The 21480-nt window shown below is 53.5% G+C and overlaps 1 protein-coding gene across 2 annotated transcripts; it reads right to left on the bottom strand.

Annotated features, from left to right (window-relative positions):
* Positions 1–1977: 1977 nt before the first annotated feature.
* Positions 1978–14839, bottom strand: MB (myoglobin). 2 transcript variants are annotated; one of them, XM_083830002.1, is made up of 3 exons: positions 10282–14839; positions 3552–3774; positions 1978–2853 (listed from the first exon to the last, which is right to left on the bottom strand). In XM_083830002.1, the coding sequence occupies exons 2-3, from the start codon at positions 3702–3704 to the stop codon at positions 2707–2709; spliced, it is 300 nt and encodes a 99-aa protein (XP_083686128.1). In that variant the 5' UTR covers positions 3705–3774; positions 10282–14839; the 3' UTR covers positions 1978–2706. The 2 variants fall into 2 exon arrangements, with proteins under 2 accessions (XP_083686128.1, XP_083686127.1); XM_083830001.1 differs by lacking the exon at positions 10282–14839 and adding an exon at positions 7340–7794.
* Between the last annotated feature and the right edge of the window lie 6641 nt (positions 14840–21480).

Here is a 21480-nt window from a genome sequence, read left to right as displayed (position 1 = left end):
CGTCCCATCCTGTGACCAGGAATGTGTATGTGACACCACAGGGTGCTAACGGGGAGGGGGCTGGGCACGAGCCCCTGGGACCCATCCTCCTCGTGTGAAGCTATTCCTGGAAAGGAGGCAGGAGAGTTTCTGAGCTTAGGCTGATATGGTTTATCTCCACTGAGGGGCTTTGTCCCACACACGGACCAGAAAAGCTACATTTCCTAGTAGCACCATGGAGAGGGTGACTCCGGCGCAGACGCTCAATCAATACAGCATGGAGCCAAAAGATCTCCATCAACCCCTTTCCTCTAGGAAACTTCCCCTGCCCCTAAAGCAGGGGCTGTCACAGGAGCTTTGCAGACTCGCTGTATACATATACAAACATCTCTACGTGATGCCGGGACTGCAGCCAAGGGCATGCTCAGGACCCCGAGCAGCAAAGCTGCAGGTGCCTGGATTTCACTGCAAGCATCCCAACCTACGGAGCCTGCCAGAGGTAGGCTGGGCTTGTTCAGCCAACATGCAAGTTTGCACTGATTTTAGACCCACGTTTACTGTTATCTGAACTTGCTGGTTTATCTTTACAGGGCCATAGGCACAAGACATCAGGCCCCATGTCTGACCAGCACAAGTTTTAGGATGGTCCCTAGCAGATTGGCAGAGTGGATGAGGCAGACTGAGCAAAGGGCCAGTGCTCCCAAAGGCCCAACAAACATTCCGGGTACCAAATAACCAGTAGCTAGGCACAACATGTGTGCAAACCCTCCCTCCTCCACCATGCTGCCCTACATAAAAATATCTAGAGATGACTACAGTCCCGCTTGGACTGACAGAGGCAGCTGCCATAGCAGAGCTTTTAATCCCAAAGCAGAGCCTGTTGTCACTGGCAGGAAATCTTATTGTGTTGGACAGGCAATCCTAGACCTTAATTAAATAGGTTGCCCTTCCTGCGAAGCCAGACAGGCTAGACTGGAGTCAGAAGGAGCAAGTTGCTTAAGCCAGGGACCACCTGGCTGTAACTTCATCTATGTGACACCGTATGCTTTTGTGACCCGCTCTGAAAGGTTGAAACCCCAAGCAAGCTCCCAGAGGTAAAGTGAGGATTTATAAAGAGCAAGAAATCAGAGATGCTCTGTTCTGGGAAGGAATTCATTCCTTCTCCTTTCAGAGACTGAAATTTTGTGGCCTTTGCCCCGACCAAAGACCCAGCGGATCATGCTGGTTCAGGATTGATTTTTAAGGGAGCTGGCGGCTCCTGCTCTGTCTCCAATGCACGCAGTTCAGCGGGGAATGCTTTGAACCAGACCCTGCTGGTAGCTCCTCATTTTGTGCACCTCATTTTTCTTTCTCATGCTTGCCCTCACGCTGTCTCTGTGAGATAAACCACATTACTTTCTCCATAGCAGAGAAGAGCAGCAGTGTCGACCCCACGCATTTCCCCCTAGCCAGGACCCAGCTGCTCACCTCTGTAGCATCCCATAATAGTGTGGAGACCTAAGGTTGGGTCTTAAGGGCACCCACTGCTGTGGGCAGCTTCCTCCCAGGCTAAGCAACTCTATTGCTTCTTATCTCCTGGAGAGAACAATGCAGAGTGCTGTGGCTGGGATCTGAGGCTGCTTGTGTGTGCAACCTCCCCGTCATTAGCAGGACGCAGCAACTGGCTCCCTCCTGCACACAGAGAAAGGCAGAGCACACAGGTGGCCAAGGCCATCCCCTCCACATCCCCGCCGCTCAGCAGCAGCCACGGCGTTGAGTCAGGGAGCGCTTCTCGTGCAGAACGAAGGATGCTGTTTTGGCACCTTGAAGTCCAGTAACCAGGTCGTAACCCCACGGTGACACACGAGTGGCCAGGTCCCCCCATGCCACTCAAGTTGTGGGCTGGCACCGCAGCATCAGCGCCGGTGGCTGGGTGCATACACAAAACACCTCCTCCACTTCCTCCATCTCCCCAACTTCTCGCTGGGGCTCCTACGGAGCAAGGAGCGAACACACGACGCCAGTGCGGGAATTTTTTATTTTCTGAGAAACGCATACTTTACTTCCCAGTGCAACACAACTTCACATGCATAGCAGCAGCTGCCAGAAACCTACGGATCACAGGGTGTACTACTCTTTATAGTTTTGCTAATGTGAGTTCAGCGAGTTGCCAAGCTGGCAGACCCCGGAGACTGACATGCTCCCACCCCCACGAAACAAGGTAACATCAGTGACGGCGCTGAAAGCTCTCCACCGCAACCTGCTAACAGTCTCACCTGGGGGAGGAAAGGAAAGTGGTGTCCCCACTTCCCACCCTGACATCCCTTTTGCACCACTTGAATCATTCCTTCACCCTCCTGTTCACTGCACTCCTCAATACACCCCTTGTTCCTCCACATCCCTTCATGTCCTGCCATGACATTCTCCTCTCGGATGAGACTGGGTTTTGGGGAGGGGGGAAGAAAAAGGGCATAGGGATAGGCAGAAGCTGACAGATAACCCCTTATATTATTTTTCCTAAGAAAACAGATTATTTCTCTTGTATACGTGAAGCCAGGAAAGGACAACGGTTTATCATGGACATCACTCTGAGTGCCTCTGCTCTGCCTGTGGTGACTCTCGGCCTCTTGTCAAAGCATTCCCACATGTCTTGGATGGCCAATCATGAGATGTCTAAAACAGTGCTGGGGAAGCTTCTCTAAGATGCATGGCCAGGCCTCCGTCGTGGTGTCCCTCTGTGCGTATACGCTAACCCTGGAAACCGAACTCCTTGTACTTGCTGGCCATGTCATTTCGGAACAGCTCCAGGGCCTTCTTCATTGCAGCCTGGGAATCAGCCCCAAAGTCTGCAGAGTGCTTTTCAGCAATGACCTTGATAATGACTTCAGAAATGAACTGTGAGGAAGGAGAGAGAGAGAGAAAAAAATAATAAAAATAAAACAGAAGGGACGCTCAAGGTTTATTTTCAGAAAATCCAGATTAAGAAATAGGTTGCAGAGCCTGGAAATATCTCCGAGCTAATTCAGTAGCCCTTCCCACAGTCTCTGGAGAGACACTGTGGTCTAGCATGCAAGGAGCCTGGGCTGGGCAGAAGAACTGGGCTCTGTTCCTAGCTCGGACACTGATCTGCTTTGTGACCTTGAGTAGACCATGGCCCTTCCCACTCTTTGCCTGCCTTGTCCATTGAGGCCCAAATTCATGCCTGTGTTTATGCAACACTTAGTTTTGTGGGTCTTGGTCCCCAGTGGATTCTCCAGGGCTTACTCTAAAATTGTACGTCCTTCGTGTCCAGCCACTGACGGTTCTTATGTCATGTAGTTTCCCAGGCATGCAGGGGCTGCATGGGCTGGTTTATTATTGTCAAGAGTGTCTCAGACTGCATATGGTGTTTGGAATGGGAAATCTAAACTTGGAGATTCACATACCATGAGCTGAGCCCTTTCTGTGCCTCTTGCCTGTACACAGAGGCCTTGGGCTTGAGAGTTCACTAAAAAACAACTAAACATCACTAACTAAAAGTGCAGCTCTTGCGTAGCTGTCCTGCACACGTTCATTACACATCAGACACCAAGATTCCCTGCCTTTTTGCATACCTCCAGATATTTGACAGGGATTTTGTGCTTTGTGGCATGGGTTTGAGCCAGGGGCTTCAACTCTGCTTCATGATTACCCTTCTGCTTCAGGATTTTGCCCAGCTGGGTGAGGACAGTAACTCCGTGTTTCTTCAGATCTTCAGAGCCTTTCATCTGATCAGGGGTCTTCAGGCCTTTGAACTTTTCAAAGCGATCCAAAGTCTCAGGGTGGTCCTGAAAGAGTCTGTGGACAGAAGCAGAGGGACTTGTGAGACTTGACAGAGCTATCATCCAGAACAGAGCTGAGGTCCAGCTGCTCCAGGTGTATATGGACAGGAAAATGTATGATAACCTGCTTCCCCCGACAGAGAAAGCTCTTAGCTAGTCCCTGCTGGAAGCGGGTGCTTTCACCTGGCAGTTGTGATGCTTTAGACCCTTTCCAAATTGTCACCATTCACAGTCATTCCATTTAGCGTGTATGGAAAGCCAGAAAAGCAGTTGACCCTATTCTAAATCTGTGTAGGTTGTTCTTCCTCTGGTAGGTTGTTCCACAGCCAGATGACATTCTGTGTGCAGAAGTTTCTTCTACCATCTGTTTTACCCAGGCTGTTTTTTATCATTAGCAAATGATAAAATGCCTCTTGTCTTTGGAGGGCAGAAGGTCCTGATGTACCTCTCTTTGAATATTGGATCTACTTTAATCCCATCCTTTTACACATGTCCTAAGGTGATCACCCCATCTCTTTTCCATTCCCTCTGGCTGAGACAGAGACACTGCCCTAACCACGTACAATTGGTATCCAAAAAAAAAAATCCCTTTTTAAGTTATTATTATGTTTTATTTTTATAGCTGTTCTAACTCTTTGGCACCAGTCCCTGGGCTATATCAACTGCATTAGGACAGAGACAAGGGCCGAGGCTGGTCATGGCAATGAGAGCTGTGTTCTTGCATTCATCTGAAGGCAAAACAAAACCAAACAAAAACACCTGTCCTCCCCGGTTCACTTTCTCACCAAGGAGCTAGCCTGTATTTCCCCCAGCCTGTCTCCCTGCGAGGTACTGTAGACCCCAGACTCTCACCAGGACCCTCTTCCGAGCCCATCTCTGCAATGACCAGAAAAGAGGCCCCAGCCTCACGTCCCTCACTTTCAAGCTTGGGTGTGTTTGAACATCAGCTCAGTGGGAGACGTTACGGTGCCCCCACCCTGTGAACACAGACAGAGGGTTTGAGCTTCTGCCCTTTTCTTGCATGCCCCAGCTCAGCGTGGTGCTGGCAGTGTGGCTCCTCCATCTGGAACCATGGCACCTCTGAGAGTCCTTGGGAGCAAGTGGGTAAGAAGAGCACGGGGCATCAGGCTTGCGGTGCCCTGCCATTCAGTGCTATACATAGGCGCTCTGATCCCAAAATGGAAATGAAATCAGGAAGGCAGATAGGTGGCTAAAAGCCAGGCTAGTGCTGTCCCCCACTTCCTCCCTGCCGCATTTCCCAGGAGACAGGATGCTGACACCACTGGCAACCAAACTGGTAGGAAAGTTCATTCTTTTCCCTGCCAGAGTCCTAGAGTCAGGGTGAAAGGGGGACGCTGGCTGTCCTGGTTATTAGGAGCAGTCTAATAATGAGGTCTTGAGAGACATCGGCTCCCTTGCACAAGTTTATTTTCAGGTATTATGCGCTCTGATGGGCATAACCCAACCAGCTGAAGCACCAGAAGGGCAGTGGCTCGCATCCATGAAGTAGCTCACTCAGGCTGCCCCCTTCAGGGTCTGGACCCTTGGCCCAGGGCTTGCAGCCACCAAACCAGCCTCATCTCGCAGGACCGTGGTTACTCATTTGCTCTGCCCTTGGGAAGCTGCTGGTCCTGTGATTTCCTAGGGATTGGTCCCATCTGGAACCAAACATGCCTCCTATTAAGTGGCCATTTGGGTGAGGGCCAGACTCTCTGACATATCATGTAAGCATAGGTTAGGCTACATTAACAAATACCTCAGCCATATGCAAAACAGAAGCTGTCCTGCAGCAAAAAGCTTCTATAAATGAGTGACCAGTCTTTGCCAACATTTCCCTTCAAACATCTTCTAAGGACTTCTGTACTATACCAAGTGCTGAGCACAACACACGCCTTCTCTTTTTTTTCCTGTATCTTTCTATGACAAGGGTTGTCTCTCACCCAGGGAGATGAGGTTGCCCTATGCAATGGGATGGAGTTATTTCTAAAAGCCTCCCTCCATCGTGTCTGGCTATGGCTGAATCATGTTTGCCAAAGGCAAGATACTCCCGAGACCCTTGAATATTCTTCCAAGGAATGTTTTGTTTGTTTGTTTGTTTCGGAAAACATCCACTTGGATCGGTATTTTCTAAACATATTCCAGGATATGTCATCTACCTAAGAAGCCTTTAACAAGGCAAAAGCAGGCACATTTCTAAACTAAGAGAAGCCTGCTGGGCTTTCCCTGCCTCTCCCCTCCCTCAGAAACCCCCTGAAGGAGCAAGAAATGACCTGCCAGTGTGCTGGCGAGCACCAAGTCACACGGGAGAGGGGTATCACCTTTAATGCCATGGATTAGCATTTGATGCCAATGCTCGGCCTTCAATACCTGGAGGAAAAGCAGTATTACCTATGCAGTTTGGGAACTGCTTTTGTTGTCTTGTGGCAGTTTCAGAGCCACCTCACAAAGGTGGTCAGGTGGGGAGGGCTCAGCCTTCTGCTGCCCACCACCCCAGTATACCTGCTCTGGATCATCTCAGCTGAACTGTTCAGAATAAATAAAACAGCCCCCTGGTTTGGCTCACTTTTGGAAAAGCTTTGAATGGACTGTGGATTTGACCATTGGTGTGGGGTCCTCCCTTTAGCTGTGCTTGAGATAGGAACCCCCCTGTGTGAGAGCTACATCCCCACTGCTGTCCACAGCGTCCGTACCCTCCTAGCATATGGTGCTGAGCACAAGCTGAGGGGACATCTGGAGAGGGTCTCCTTGACATCTCCAACCCTTCTGGTCTTTAAGGACAGGGTAGGATACGATGCTGTTTCCCCCTCCACAGCCCTCAGACCCCTTGCAGGCTGCATTTCTGTGATTTGCTTGTTTCCCAGGGTGTTCGTCTCTCAGGGTTCAGGAGTGCAAGGACAGTGTAGGGACAGGGGTCCTCTCATATGGGGACATCACGAGCATGCCTTCTCTGACCTTGGAAGGAGGGAAGCACAGGGAAGGATGTGCCTCATTTGACACCCAGACCCCAAATTCATCAGCAGGGAATGGACAAGTTTTACTGCCTGGATTTCTGGGGGGTCTGGCCAAAAAGCAGGATGGGCAGGACTCTGCCAAGTGACATCAGGGTGGAGAGAGGGAAACACTCAGGTAATTTATAGTCAATTTTACTGAAATCAGAGATTTCAAGACAATTGCCAGAGCTGATTTTCTTCCCGTCTCCATCCCTTCCTCCCCACACCGTTGCTGCACAGCACCTGAAGGCCCAGGACACACAGTTTGCTCCAGCATTTCTCACCGCAGTGCCTGGGCAGTGAGCATCCAAAGCAGAGCTTCGCCTGCAGGTCAGGTAGAGGGAGCAACAAAGTGCCTCCATCCTTTGAAAGCAGCGCAGGCCTCCTCCTGCACTCACAGACGGAAAGACAGAATCACAGCCCCTTCACACAGTGAGCAATTTTTTAGCCAGAAACCATAGCCATGGAATGCCACCGCCCTACATTAAAAGAAAACAGCCTGCTGAAATGCACGCTGCAGAACACGAGTCCCCGTACGCAGCGTTCCTCAGTCTCTCAGCTTTGCTCTTAGGACCAACACTTCTTGCCTACCTCATCAAAACCGCATGCCCATGGCCGGCGAGGTCGGCCTCCACTTTCCCCCAGATGGTGAGGACGTGCTGCCATTCCTGGTCGCTGAGCCCCATGGTTCACTGGAGGCAGGGGAAGATGGGGGCAGACGGGTCCTGAGCGCTGCCTGCAGCAGTTGCCTTTCCCCAAAAGGGTGGCTGGAGAGCTCACCCGCGGGATTTATAGTCCCTCCTCACAGACCTACACCTGTTAATCGTCAGCTGGACATCTTGCTCTCTTTCAGGCTTGTCTAACCTAATCAGCCTCTCTTTTTTTCTAGGAAGCTATTTCGGGTCGGGTGGTATTGTGGGTGCTACTGATGGCATCATTTCTGCTTTTCGTATTGGACTGGCACACGTCCCACTCTCCACAGAAAGGGCACTGCCCAAACGCACTGCCAGGAGCCTGTCCCGGCTTCCCAAGGACAGGCGTCTAAAGACATGGTGTCAAACTGTGCAGCGGGAGATTCCTGAAGAGCACTGTCATCCGCAAGGCCAGCCCGCCTCCCACGCCCCTGCCTGCCAAAGGCAGGGAGAAGCCAGGCCGGGATGGCTGGTAGCATTGCTCCTCCCCTCCAGAGGCCTCTCCTTTCCCTTTCAGGGGTTGAGGTCTCTCATGCCAAGTATCAGCATCAGGAGGAAAAGCCACCACGAGCCACCGTGGATATGATTTTGGACACCTCCCAGGCTATCTCCTCAGCCTCCTCAGGACCGATAGCAGCCAGGCATGCCAGCGGGATGATTTATCCCTTCCAAGGGGTGAGTGCAGGCAGAGCACGGCCCGATAGCAAAGCCCAGCCAGCAGCACTGCCCAGACGTGCAGCACCCTGCGGCCTTTCCTAAGGGTAGGAAGGGTGGCCAGAGGCAGGCGGAGGTGTCGGCTGGCCTCCAAGCCCAGAGGCAGGAGAATTTCTCCCGCTGTGCTTAGCAAGCGCCTGTCAGCCAAGCCACCCTGCAGTCCTCTGCTTCTCTCCTCTATGCACCAGTTTGCCTCACATCCAAAAACCTGCCTCCTAAACTCTTCCAGGCCAAGATTTCATCCTGATTTCCCCGTGCAAACACCAGGGCACTATCAGTTACCCAAACTAGGCTGAAGTGATGGGGGAGCGCTTGGGAGCCCTCCAGCAGAGATCACATCCCCGCAGCCTCGCTCCTCAAGTCCTTATCACACTAAACAAGCATTTGCGCCGCCCCATGCTCAGCCTTGGGTAGGATCCTGAATGCTGACCTTACAGGCTTACATGCGCTTCAGACGCGAGAGAAATGTGTGCTCCTCGTACACGAGAGGCAGCTGCTTATGCACCGAGCTCTGTTGTATTCCCTGTGCTGAAACTGCTCAGTCGCCATAATAACCTCATTTGAGTTTGGTTGACTCTTGTCGCTCTGTAGCTTCCCCAGGGCCGTGAAGCCAACAATCTCCGTACAGACATTAACAGTAAATGGACAGAGGCCTTAAAAAGGGCAGGGGAGCCCATATTGGTTTTTCCACAAGTGAAATGGCAATGAAATGAAATCGTAAGCTCTTCCCCGTGGAGCATAAATAAATACAGCCTGCAAAATGACTACAAGCCTTACAGCAGCCGCGCGGACGCAGCGCGTGCCTCAGCCCTCTGCTCATCCCCTAGGGCAAGGCCTACAGCTGGCACCACCATCTGGGCAAACACCAAGTGCCAGGAGCCGACATGTCGGCCGTCACCTTCCCGTGGGCAATCGGGTGGCCTTTTCATATGGCCACACCACACCTGCGCGCCCGTGTTCGTGCATAAAGCGCTCTTGTTAAACGAGCATTAAATCGTTAATATTTGGGGGCGCGGTGAAGCGAAGCAACAGCAGCCGACGTGCCACCATCACCAGGGGTCTCGCAATGGTCTGGCTGTGCTGTGAGGTCCGCAAAGGGGACGATGGCCATGACCAGGCCCAGACCCCAAAACCCCCGGTGCTGCTGGGGGAGCCCCCGGTCGCCTTGCAGCAGCCCGGAGCTGTCGCCCAGGGCTTGCTACCATCTAGTGGCCACGGGCGACAGAGCCACGCGGAGGGGAGGCCACATCCCTGTCCCCATGCAGGATCCGCAGGCTGGAGGGGGCCTGTGGCCTTTCCTAGGGGCTGCAGGGGCTGGTGTCTATCCAGACGGTGCTTAGCAAAGGATCCCCCCTCCCTAAAGGGCAGGGGAAGAGTCTTTTCTGGCAAAACAGCTCCTTCCTTGACGGACGGCAAACCTTGCCGTAGGTACCAGTGAATTTAGACCGTGCAGCATCCCTGCAAAGGGAAAAGCTGCTTATTTCCCCTTTTGTGAGCAATCAGAGAGGTTCAGCCCCTGGGATAGCCAGGGGAAGAACGAGGTCTGGCTGCAGGGCACGGCGCTAGGAGCAGCAGCCGGTGCCAGTTCCTAACACAGGGCACAGGGAGGGCCGGAGTACCCCGGTGGGAATTGCACGCTGGCAGCAGGGAGGCACCAGTTCCCAGCCTTTTTGGCCAAATTCAGTTTTTCTTAGAGTATCACTGTTGCAGAGAGAGAGAGAAAGCCAGCCACGGACTGTAAAACAAATGCCAGAGAGCCCAGTAGTCCCCGACCCTGCCTTGGCAGGTAATGTAGCAATGCTGCAATAATTTCCAGCTCTGTCTTCTCTGCAGCCAGGGCTGCTGAAAGGAGGGAAATGCATGCCTGAGAGACAGGCACTGGTAAGAATCATAGTGACGGTTATTTTCATTTCAAATACGTTTATGAAATGCACTTTCCAGCAGGAGGGAGAGAAGGATGCTCCAAAACCATTCAATTTTAACACCCCAGACCATCTGTGTTTGCACAGCAAAACAACTCAGAGAGGTGAACAAGGTTTTTTTTTGACAGCCCCCCCCCCCCCCCTTTTTTTTTTTCCTTTTCAATGAACCTTTTCCCCATGACATAATTAAAAATAAAAACCCCACCTGGGAGCAGGGGACGGCTTGGGATGACGGCCGCAGCCCCGGCTGTGCCATGCCCCCGCGCTGCACAACGCGCAGCCTGATGCCAGCCTGGCACGTGCTGCTCTGCCAGGGGAGAGGTCGGGGGGAGGCCGGCACGCCGAAGAAGCCGGGTGCGTTATGTAACTCCCAATTACATAATTAGCTATTGCATAATGCTGGGGAAAAGGCCCTCTGCAGCCCAGCTTCGGTTTCTATGGCATTTTGCTGATACATGGCTTCTTCCAGGACGGTGCGCCTGCGCTTTGCTTTCGGAGCCTGCGGCGCAGGCTGTGCAGACAGACGGACGGACAGACAGGTGGGATACTGCACTCCCAGCAGCACTAGCCAGAGAGAGAAGAGCAACAGCAAATCCTATAGCCATAGCAAGGCAAGAGCATTGTTTGTTTTATTTTCAGGATCAGAAGGCTGTCAAAGAAGGGCGCTGCATGCATTGCATGTCCTCTGCCTCTTGCAGGAGACCTGGTGGGGGCTGACTGGTGCTGGCAGCAGCCAAATCCCTTCCAGGCTCTCTCCTCTCTCCCCCTCGCCCTTAAGCCCTATTCTTAGCAGTGCCTCCAGGCAGGGCTCCTGCACACTGATGGATTTCAGCAGCTGGGAGGTGACCCAGCACCTGCTTGAAAGGAAGAGGAATGATTAGGAGGAGATGGTAGCGCAGGGGCAAGGTTTGGGCTGTAGGTTTGCAGAGCTGTGCTGCTCATGGAGCATCTCAATATGGGGTCAGGCCCTGTACCACCAAGTCAGAGGGCGCTTTACCTTCACTTCAGTACACACAGGATCTGACCTCTGGTGACTATCAGACAGGCAACTGCATGACACAGTCATTTTCTGTCCTCAGAGGGAGCGCAGGGTGGCACAGAGCCATGGCACGACTGATCCACAGCTCCCATGCCCTCACCTGGGCAGCTGGGCAGTGCCTGGATGGACCATTGAGCTGGGCTAAGTGGGGTGCTCATTGCAGGCTGGCACTGGGATCTGGTGGAGGAGCGAGCACGAAAGCAGCAGGGCAGTCCAGGACCAGAATATTTGGGCTGCAAAGTAGGAGCCAACAGGGGAAGCGACTTCTGCTCCTGTGGAGCTGCAAGGCTCTCCTTTGGGGCTAGGATACCAGAGTCCAAAAGGGTTGAGGATGTATGTGGGTAAATGCAGGTGCCATTAAAGGAAGGAGGAGCAGGATTAGAAGGCAACAAGCAGCTTGTAAAGCATTGCCTGTTCCGGGAGCAAAGGGAAGAAATGTTTTTTTAGGTAAGAGCATGGGTTATACCAGCAGGAGCCAGGAGACCTCTAGGAATCAGGTGGATTAAAGCTCATAACACCATAGTGACACCCAGGGATTTCTGCACTATGTACAGAAATAATAAAGCAAGAGGGGAATTCCTGCCTCGCTCCTCTCTACCGACACTCAACACCATACTGGCAGCTACAGCCTGCTGAGGGACAGCTGGAAAGGGCAAGGGCCAGAAAACATGTGCGAGGGCACCTTGCAGGGTGCCTCACCTTGCAAGAGGGCTCAGGCACCTGCCAATGAGTGAAATGGTGAAAACTTCCAGCGCCAGAGCTGCCTCTTGAGGAAGGGGAACTAACCAGGATACAGCATAGATTGTGGGAGGAATCAGACCCACTTATTCATTCCCCTTGCCTCTAATCCCCTGAGCACGGGGCTTCTGCAAGATGAGAGCCCACGGGGAGGTCCAGATGCACGTTTTTGTGCTGATGCTTGCACCTGCCTTTTAATGAGCCCTTGCTTCCAGCTGCCCTTGGCCACTTCCAAAGTTTGTGCCCCATTCTGCATTATCATTCCCACATGAGGAGAGCGATCACAAGATCTTTTTTCCTTCTTGGGAAGAGCACCGATGTAAGCAGTCCGTAATCCAGCAGTGCTTTCTGCGATCCAGTACTCTTACAGGGGGGAACCACTCCCTCTGCAGAAAATCCTGGGCAAAAAAGTTAAATGTTCTCTTCAAGCAGATCAACACCTGGTGGCAGTGAACACCCTGAGCACAGCACTGGTGGCCTGGCTGCAGGAGCAGGGCATTTATCACTGGATTTGGGATGGGCTTTGTTCTGCATCTTCTTCCTGTTACTGTCATTCTTGCAGTTTCACCTGCCTTCATTTCCTGCAGATCTTTTGATTTTTAGGGTCCACAGAGGGGCTTGGTGCTGACCACAAGCCTTGCCCAACCAACCAAGCAGTGAAGCATCTCACCCGTGCCGAGCAGCCTGGTCCCGTGGTCGTGGTGTAACACAGCATCCCTGCGAAATGCTCAGTCTGCTGAGACAGCTCGGCTCTTTGGGGTCACAGGTGGGTGTCCCAGGCTTTTGGAAAGCCCACCTGTAAGCATCTTACACACACAGGATCAGTGGACAGCTAGAAGCTCATCTTGCCTCTTCCCCCAACAGCATCCAGAGGCAGAGTGTAAGGAGCAGGACCAGCCCTACTCCATCACGCAACCCGAGACTAAGGGACTTCCCAGGGCTGTATTTGCATCCCTGTGTTCAACAACCTTAGGCAGAATTCTCCATGGGTTTATAATTTTTTAATCCTCTTATATGTGCTCCCCCAAAACGTATTTCAGACGTGGTTGCAGCCCTACTGGGAGAAGATGTTAAAAAACCACCAGAGACTTGGTGACTCTGCAACAGATTAGCCAATGCGTAAACCCCCAAAATTTGCTACTCGCTTTCCAACCCTTCACAAACAGTTTCAAGGCATGCCCATTTCAAAAGGAATAATGAAAATGGAAAGAGAAAAAAAGAAAAAAGAAAGAAAAAGAAAAGAAAGAGAAAAAGAAAAGGAAAGAGAAAAAGGAAAAGAAGGAGAAAAAGAAAGAGAGAGAACAGTACCAGGCAAAGTTCCCCATCTTTCCCCATCTTTCGTGCCTTTTTAATTGCAGGTTCCCCAGGCACCAGGCTTTTGTTTTTCATCATTCTCCTTCATCCACATGCCCTGGTGCTGGTGACTCAGCTGATCGGATCCAGCTGGTCTGCAGCAGGATCTGCCTGGAAATTGCTTATCGAAGCCTGGGTCCTTTTCATTCCTTCCCCGTTGGGTGCAGCAGAGGTCTCACCAGACGCGGCAGCTCTCTGCTCCAAGGCAATCCATGCTCCTCTGGGTTTGGCACTGGCATCTTCCAGGGCTTTCTGGTGAATCCAGGAGTTCTGGAGAGCCAGCACATCCCACCAGCCCACCGCAGCCTGCAGTAAAGCCATCGGGGGCTGAGGGCTGCTCACCATGCAGGGGAATGTCCACAAGAGGGAGAGTTGGTGCCAGCCTCGGCCCTGACATCACGGAATCGGCACTTGGCCTCCTGATCGTAGGAGAGCCATTCCTCGTGCTTCATTTCCCCAAGCAGAAGTACTTCCTTCCCCTGACAATTATACTTTCCACACCGTTTTCCCTCCTCCTCTCTCTCCAGCCGAACAGTATTTTGTCTTGCTTGCGTGGGACGTGCCGCAGGGCCACGACACGCCGGCACTAGACGGTGTTATTGGAAAGGCGCTGTGATTGCGGGGGTTCCTCTGCCCTCACTGCTGCTCTGCTCCTCTTCCCGTTCCTAGCAGCCATCCCTGCTGGGATCTGCGCTCGCCGGTCCTCAGGTGCCACCAGGACATGGGATTTTCAGTCCATTTTCCAAAAATAGTTGATGGCTACCAGCAACAAGGGCCTAGAGGTCTTGGGACTTCTGCAGGACAAAGCGTACAAGGAGGAAGCCCCAGAAGACACCAGTGGTGCGGCAATGATGCAGGAGGGACGGAGCAGGAGGGGTGAAGCCAAGACACCCAATGGCCAGAAGTTGTTCCCCCATACACACTGATTTGTCTTCCTGGATCCAGGCCCGTGTATGCAGCCACATCCAAAGAGAGAGGGAGCAAGCACCCAGATCACAAGGAATTCACAGTAATGTGAAATTTATTGTACAGCAGGTTATTTTCCAGGGGAAAAAAAAAAAAAAAGGGCAAGAAAACCAGCAGGGAACTGATGTGGGAAACTCCAGAGTCCTGGAAGCCACTGTATGTTTTGGGGCTGGTGGGATTTTTTTTTTATCAGGTTCCCCTGTGGTCCATAAACATTTCAGAAGGCAGCATCAGCTTTATCTAAAAGGAGCCCAAGCAGCAAGTGATCCCTTTTTGGAGCTGTTCTTATCTTCTCTTCATTCATTTTTTTCCAAACGCTTTCCTGGTCAAACATCCATGTTTAGGAATATTTTGTGGTCTCAACCTCAGATCAAGTAGAACAGTCATTTTCTCTCTCCTCTCGTTGCTCCTCCACGTGTGTTTTTCTCCTGTTTTCGTTGCCTTGCCCTTTTGATCTTTTCTCCCCACCTCTCCGGTAACGACTGGAGCTCTGAGTAAGAGTCAGAGCACAGTGAAGCACCCCCACAAACCAACAGCGAGGACGTGGTCTGGTGGCCAACCATGTGTGGTAGGGATGTGCTCCTCTCCCCTGCACTATGCAGCCCGTCCCGGGGTGAACCTCCAGCCTGAAGGGTCAGTCCCCCCGTCCAACCCTTCCTTTTTTCCCCTGCTCCATCCAGCAGGAGGTTCGTGAGACCTTTTCCCCACTGCAGCCTCCGCAGTTGGTGGTCTCCTTAGTGCTGGCGCAGCACAAGCACCAGCAAGCCCATCCCAACAACTCCACGAACAGTGTCCCTAAGCCACCCGCTCCGAAACCTTTCAAGATATGTTTCAAGGAGTTTGGCTACGGGTTTAGCAGAAACTTCTAACGCAGCTTCCAGCATTCCTGAGGCTCCTAACCTGCAAGTTTGGAAAACGTGTCCAGAGAGACGTCAGACAGGACCAAGTAGATCCGTAAGACCCACGTGGCCAGCACCACCACGAAGACCCCAGGCGTGGCTCCCAGCCCTTTGCTTGTTGCGACGTGGTGGCAGCAGCCACCGGTGCTTCCGCAAGCACATGGGAGAAAATCAGCTCCCGAGGAGAAAGGGACAAAGCAGGGGAGCTGCTGGCAGAGAGGCAATGCCAAGCAGAGCTGGCTGGGTCTCTGGGGAGAGCCTGAGGAGCAAAGCTGTGGGTGCACCCAACGCACTCCTTGGCATGGCTGAGGCAGGAAAGCGAGATTATTTACAAAACAGCCGGTGGATGTGTGCCTAGCATGCAGAGGATAAGAAAAATGAAAGCACCTGCTGCTAAGACAAAGTTATCGTATGTTGAGTGGCATGGTTTCATATTATACACTTACTTCATACAGATTAGGGTAGAAATAATTTAAAAAAGGTTGTGCTCTGAGGCGGAGCTCCCCTGGCACCACATTGAGGTCCACGTGGAAGCTTGCACTCATAGAGGCTCCCAAAACCAAATCCCCAAACTTCAGAACATTTTCCCTAGCAGCTCAGCTACCCACCATGCCCTTTGAAGTAAAATTTTAATTTAAATCCTTATCCTCCTTTCTTACCTTTAGTGTCTCTCCCATTATCCGCACAGCCACAAGTTCCACGACTGCTCACCCTGTCGGTTTGTGACCACCCCTGCTCCGTCTCTCCCCGCACACCGCCGAGTGCCCAGTTTCACCAGTTGCCATCCCAGTGCCTCTCCCACCCAGCTGGGGGCAAAGGGACCCCCCTCCCCCCCCCCGTTGTGCCACCAGGATGCTGGCTGGTGGCTCGCTGCCTGCCCACACCTCTCGTTTAGGGAGCAGCCAAAGCGGTCAGGGGGGTTTGGGCTTGCCAGGAGCCAAAAAGAAATATTTTCAGGCTGAATGAGATTGACACCAATGTTTTATTTTGCTCTCTCTATTTTTTTTTCCACCTATGAACTCACAAGCAAACCAGAAGCCGTGGTTTTTGCCATGTCTGCTCAGGAGTGAAATTACAACAGCAGCAAATGCTTTTCAAGTGCCTCAGTGAAGTATGAAACTTGCTCCTTCCTTTCTATCTTTGCCCACGCGTGCATGTATCAGCCTCCCCCCATCTCTGCCAGAGCATGACTTCAGGCGCCCTGGCGGCAGAAAAGCATTAACCCACATTTGCCCCAGACCTTCATCATTTTCCACAGCTGCGTGGACCAGGGCTCTGCCACAGGGATGCTCTGGCTGTGTCCCAGGTGTACCCGTGTCGGGGGGACCTGGATGGGGATCGACGGCTCCGCGTGGCCGGACAGCACACGGGGTCTGCGGGGCGAGGACCAGCTGGGGACACAGCGCTGAGCAGCCCGGCCACGTGGGGCTGAAGCCTTTTCCCTCGCCTCCGTGCACACAGCTGTGATATCCCAGCACATCCTGGCTTAGAAACTGATGGAGATGATTGTTACAGCGCGGGACCCAGGGAAGGAAAGAAGAGAGGGCATTTTGTGAAGGCTAGCTACCCACACCAGCTCCGCAGACGTGGTTTGCTCGCCACCCGCGTAGTCACACCATGCTTAGGCAGCCAAATACTGACTTCTTCTTCATAAATAATAAATAAATAAATAACATTTGAAACAATCTAATTACAGAAAAAATATTTAGCTTGAAACGAGCAGACAGACATTCAAAACCACTTTCTGACATGACAGATGATCTGAGAGGAGCCGCGCCGCGGGCATTGTACGCTCCTCAAACCCGATTTAAAAATACACGGCTTGGCAGCAAAAATAGACACGACCCTCAGCGCAAACATCGCCGCTCAGACAAACATCTCCTGTAAAACACCGTCGGGGATTTGGGTGGCAGCCAGCTCCGGGGACAGCGTCCCCAGCTCCGTGACGGACCTGTGCGAATGGCACCGCAACAGCACCCGCTGGCGGGGCTGGGGAATTCAATAACTGAGCAACGCAGCGTCTCCTAAGGTCATCCTGATGTTGAACGACCCTCACGTTTTGATATCAGAAATAGGTAAAACCACAGTGATGGCAATGAAAACGTGAATGTGAATGGCTCCTCGCAGAAGTGATTGATCTCTGGAGAACAAATATTGCTGAAGCTGACTTCCAGCGTGAGGTACTAGCCGTGATTTTCAGATGGAGGTGAGGAGCAGGAGGCACCGTGCAGGGCTGTGGGCAGGAGGTGGTGTCCCCAAACGGAGCCCACAGCCGGTCACCCATCAGCCCTTCCAGCAGAGGGGACCCAGGTGCCTCCCCAGTGCCACCCTGCCATGCTACACCATCCCTGCATCTTTCAGTCACCTTTTGACTCTACTTTCAGTGTTAGGACCATGCTGGCAGTCCTTCAGGCCTCCGGATGTCCCACCTGAGGGCTTGTTCTGTTTGCACGAAGCAGCTGTGACCAGGCCACCAGCAGCCAGGTCTTAGCCCTGTTCCTCAGGTCCTGGGCTTGCCGCTCTTCGCTGGTCAGTGACTCTTGCGAGGCTGAAGAGGAGAAGCAGGTCCTGTTCCCAGTATCACCACAGGCCCCCAGTGATGCAGCACAGCTCTGGCTCTGGAAATGGCCATCCTGCACCTGGAGAGCCAGGAGATCCTGGGATACCGCAGCCCCAGGCACCTTACCATGGTGTGGAGCGATGAGGGCTGATAACACCAAGCTCTGGGACCTTTCCAAACCGTTTGCAGGAATGCTGTTTAAAGAAGAGACTATTCAAAAACCACCAAAACCTCCTGCCTTTCTGCTGCTCCTACCTCAGATCACCAGGTCTTCCCAAGCCCCATCATTCCCATGGGTCATTCCTTTGGGCACACTCACAGTGTGCACTTTGTCTGGCTTGGACTGTGAAATAACCTTTAAAAGCACATCTGGAGTGAAGTCAGGGCCGGAACGAAGCTGATGGAAACACCGCTGATGGCTCTGGGCATGGCAGGACTGTGTCCCGTGGGGACAGCCTGGCTGCTGGAGGGTGCACGTGAAGGTTTGGCAAGGACAACTCCCCCTCTGCAGCCCCAGGCAGTCAGGGCAACGTAGCAGGGCTCCGTGCTTGGGAAATGGCCGTGGGCAGTGCACAAGAGAGGAGATTCGCCCCTCGCCTCTGCTGTCCCCACAGCAAATGTCCTTGTATTTTGGGCAGGGGTGCTCAGAGCAGGGTAATTGAGAAGTACATGGCCCCAGGGGAGCTGTGCAGCTGTAGCTGCAGGGAGGCAAGGGGGTGGCTGCACGTGGGCATCAATCTGAGAGGAGCCCAGGCACACCGTGGGCACGCAGCCCGTTGGCCCTGGTGGTGTCCGTAAGGGTGCTGGCACCCTGCTTCCTCCCTACCTTTGGGGCCTCTCAGGATCCCCGCTAAAAGCACAGGGGCACACAAAGCCGCAGGAATCCACACAAGGGCACTGCGTGGACAATAAGCATCTCTCCTCTTCTGAAGGAAACCCAAGTGCAGGCCCACCATGCACCTGCCCACCTTCAAGTCCCTGCTGCCTCGCAGGGACAACCTGGCTCTGCACCGTGGCTGCTTAGGACCGTCCCCAAGTGCCATCAGTGGGGAGAGACCTGCAGGCAGGAACAGCCAAAATCCCAGCAGGGTGGGAAGTGAATCATCAAAACCTCTCCCACAGCTCTTCTCCTCGATGGGAGGCAGCGAAGAGGACGTGGGGATGCTCCGTGAAAAGCCTCCATCAGGGGCTTGCAAGCAGGACGTGGCGGCACACACACCCCGCTCACCAAGAGCGGGAAAGGTTCCAGAGCGTTCATTTATTTTTCTAAAAGTGGCTTTGTTGCCCACTTGGTGGGGAAGGGGGTTGATTGTCTTTTTTTGCCGTTAAGAGAGCCCGGGGGAGGCCTGCCTGCAGCCCCAGCCGCAATGAAAACCTTCCAAATGTTTCCCCCCCGAAACGAGAAACATTGAGAAGTGTGGGCACAGAATGAAAAGCAGCGAAGAAAGCTCTCTGTGTGCCAAGGCGTGATTCACCACTGTTGGGAGAAACCCTCCCCGCTCCCCGCTGCAGGGGCATGTCCCCGAGACCCCCCCCCTGCCCCGGGGGCTGGTGGTGATGCACAGGGAGCGCTGCCTGGGGGCTGGGGAAGGCTCCCCTGGCTGTCTGTGTGGGGTTTGTGTCCCACGTGGCACAAAGACACCCAGGAGAGCTTCCCCCAGCCCCACAGCACTCGGGCAGTGAGGACTGGCAGGACAGTTCCCCAGGCTGGGGGTGGTGGTGGGTCCCAACCCCAGGACCTGCACCAGGGCTGCGCATCGCTAGGTTTGGCCCCCTGGACACCTCCAGGCTCCTCTCCCCAGCACCACTCGTGCCACGGCATTAACAGCACGGTGCCTCCCACCTCCTGAAGGAATAGGGATGGGATCAGGCCAGGTTTTCCCTTTCCTCCCCCGGGGCAAGCAGAAAGCCCCCAGCCCCAAGCGCTGCAGCAGCCCTTCGCTCTCGCCAACATGAGCCTGGCCAAAACCACGAGCTATTTCTGGAGAGCGCCGTCCCCGCCAGCAGCGGCAGCACAAAGGGGGTGCACCGAAGGGGAAAAGCAAAGCCCTGGTGTTTGCACCACGCGGCGAGGTTTCCCAGCCTGCGGGCCGGGGAGGACGGGGGCACCCTTGGCAAACAACGGAGGAGGGCAGCGCTCCGCGGCACGAGGGCTCCGGCTGAGCGCGAAGGCTATTTTAGCAGCGATGGAAACACGCAGGGGCTGCTGCTGCTGCTGCTGCTGCTGCTGCAGGGCTCCGTGAAATCGGTGATTTCTGAGCCGAGTTCAGCTGGAGAGCGCTGCTGCTATAAAAAGCAAAGTGACTTTGCGCTTCGACGCTTCCTCCCGACACACACACACACACAAAAAAGTGATTTGTGATTCAAAAGACGAGGAATTTATCATCAAAAAGAGCCGGGGCAGAGCTTGGTGTTTACACATGGAAGAACAAGACAGGCACCGAGAGCAGATGTATTTATATCCATCCATTAATAAAGAAAAAAAAAAAAAGCCAAGTCAACCATACCTTTGTGCTAAAGTTAGAGCACGGCACTCGGCATGTCCTTAAAAAGGCAAGAAAGTTTCCGCAAAGTGGGACAGCTGCTCCGGGTGCCGGCCCCGCAGGGCTCCTCGCCCGCCCGCAGGCTGCAGCGAGGGAGCCGAGCACCGAGGGGCTTCTTCCCTCTGCTGCAAGGAACCAGGCGAGGGCTCGCTGGGTGCAGCACGCCGAGGCCAGGCTGCAAAGGAGGGCTCGGTTTGTGGGGCTGCCTCCACCAAGCAGCAGAAAGAGGACCGGCAGCGCTCCAGGGTTGGGGGCTGGAGGGTCGCTGCGAGCCCAGGGCGAAGGCCTGGAGCCGGAGCCAGGACCGCGGGTGGTTCACCCGCAGTGAAGGTCGAGGGCTGGCCAGCCTGAGTCACTGGAGCTCCTGGAGCAGGGTGACATTTAGGAATTCTCCAGCAATAACTCATCGCAGCAAGTCCCTCAGTCCACGCACGGGGCTGGAGTTTTTCTCGCCTCGAGTCCCGAACGCCAGGGTGTGTTACAACCCCAGGAAAGTCAGATCTTGGCGCCTTGTAAGGTGCTTCCAGAGAGCAGTTAATTACCCTTCTTTTTGGGGAATAAACAGATAGCTCTTTTTATAAGGACAGAAAGGAAGCGTGCAAGTAACCCTCCCTCCCACAGCAGCTGCTAAGGTCTCCCATCAGAGGGATGCTCGGGCTCTCAACCCCGAGGCAGTGCAGGCAACAGGAGGCCAGCAGCAAACCCCCGAGCACAGGTCGGCCCTGCCGCTGGCCTGGGGATCAGGGCTCCTCCCTGGGCATTAGGATTTGGGGCTTAAATCTTTTCACTGAGCAACCTTGTGACCGCCGGGACCGCGGTACCTCCAGCCTTTGCAGACGCTGCCCACGCACGTGAAAACGCGCGCTGCGGCTTGCGCTCAGCCACAACTGCCTCGTGAATCATCTATTATTTATTGTTATTTACACTTGCAGAAGGGAAACGCTTTAAACGGGCAGCGCTCCTTTCCTCAGCCAACCTGCAGTCTGTTCAAAGAACCGGTGTCAGCCTCCTTGGGCGAGCTCCGTTCCCGATAAGCCCGCCTTGAGCGATGCGACACCTTTAAGGACTTGTTAGTCGATTCCAGGATCAGCCATTTTATTGCTTTGCCTTGAAATGAAGGTACGCTGAGACCTGCAATGCCTTTACTTCACTTTTTAAGATCCCCCCTGCCTTATACCCTTGTCCCAGCACAGAGGGGCTTCGTTCCGAGACGTCTCCCAGCTCCCACGACGCAGAGTCCCTGAACCAGCTCCTTCACGACAATTACCCAGCCCTGACTTCCAGGCGTCTAATTTTAGCAGTTACT

Source organism: Anser anser, assembly GCF_964211835.1.
Source record: "Anser anser genome assembly, chromosome: 1".
NCBI lineage: Eukaryota > Metazoa > Chordata > Aves > Anseriformes > Anatidae > Anser > Anser anser.
The sequence above is the reverse complement of the archived record's forward strand: the minus strand, read 5'-3'. Positions and strand labels throughout refer to the sequence as shown.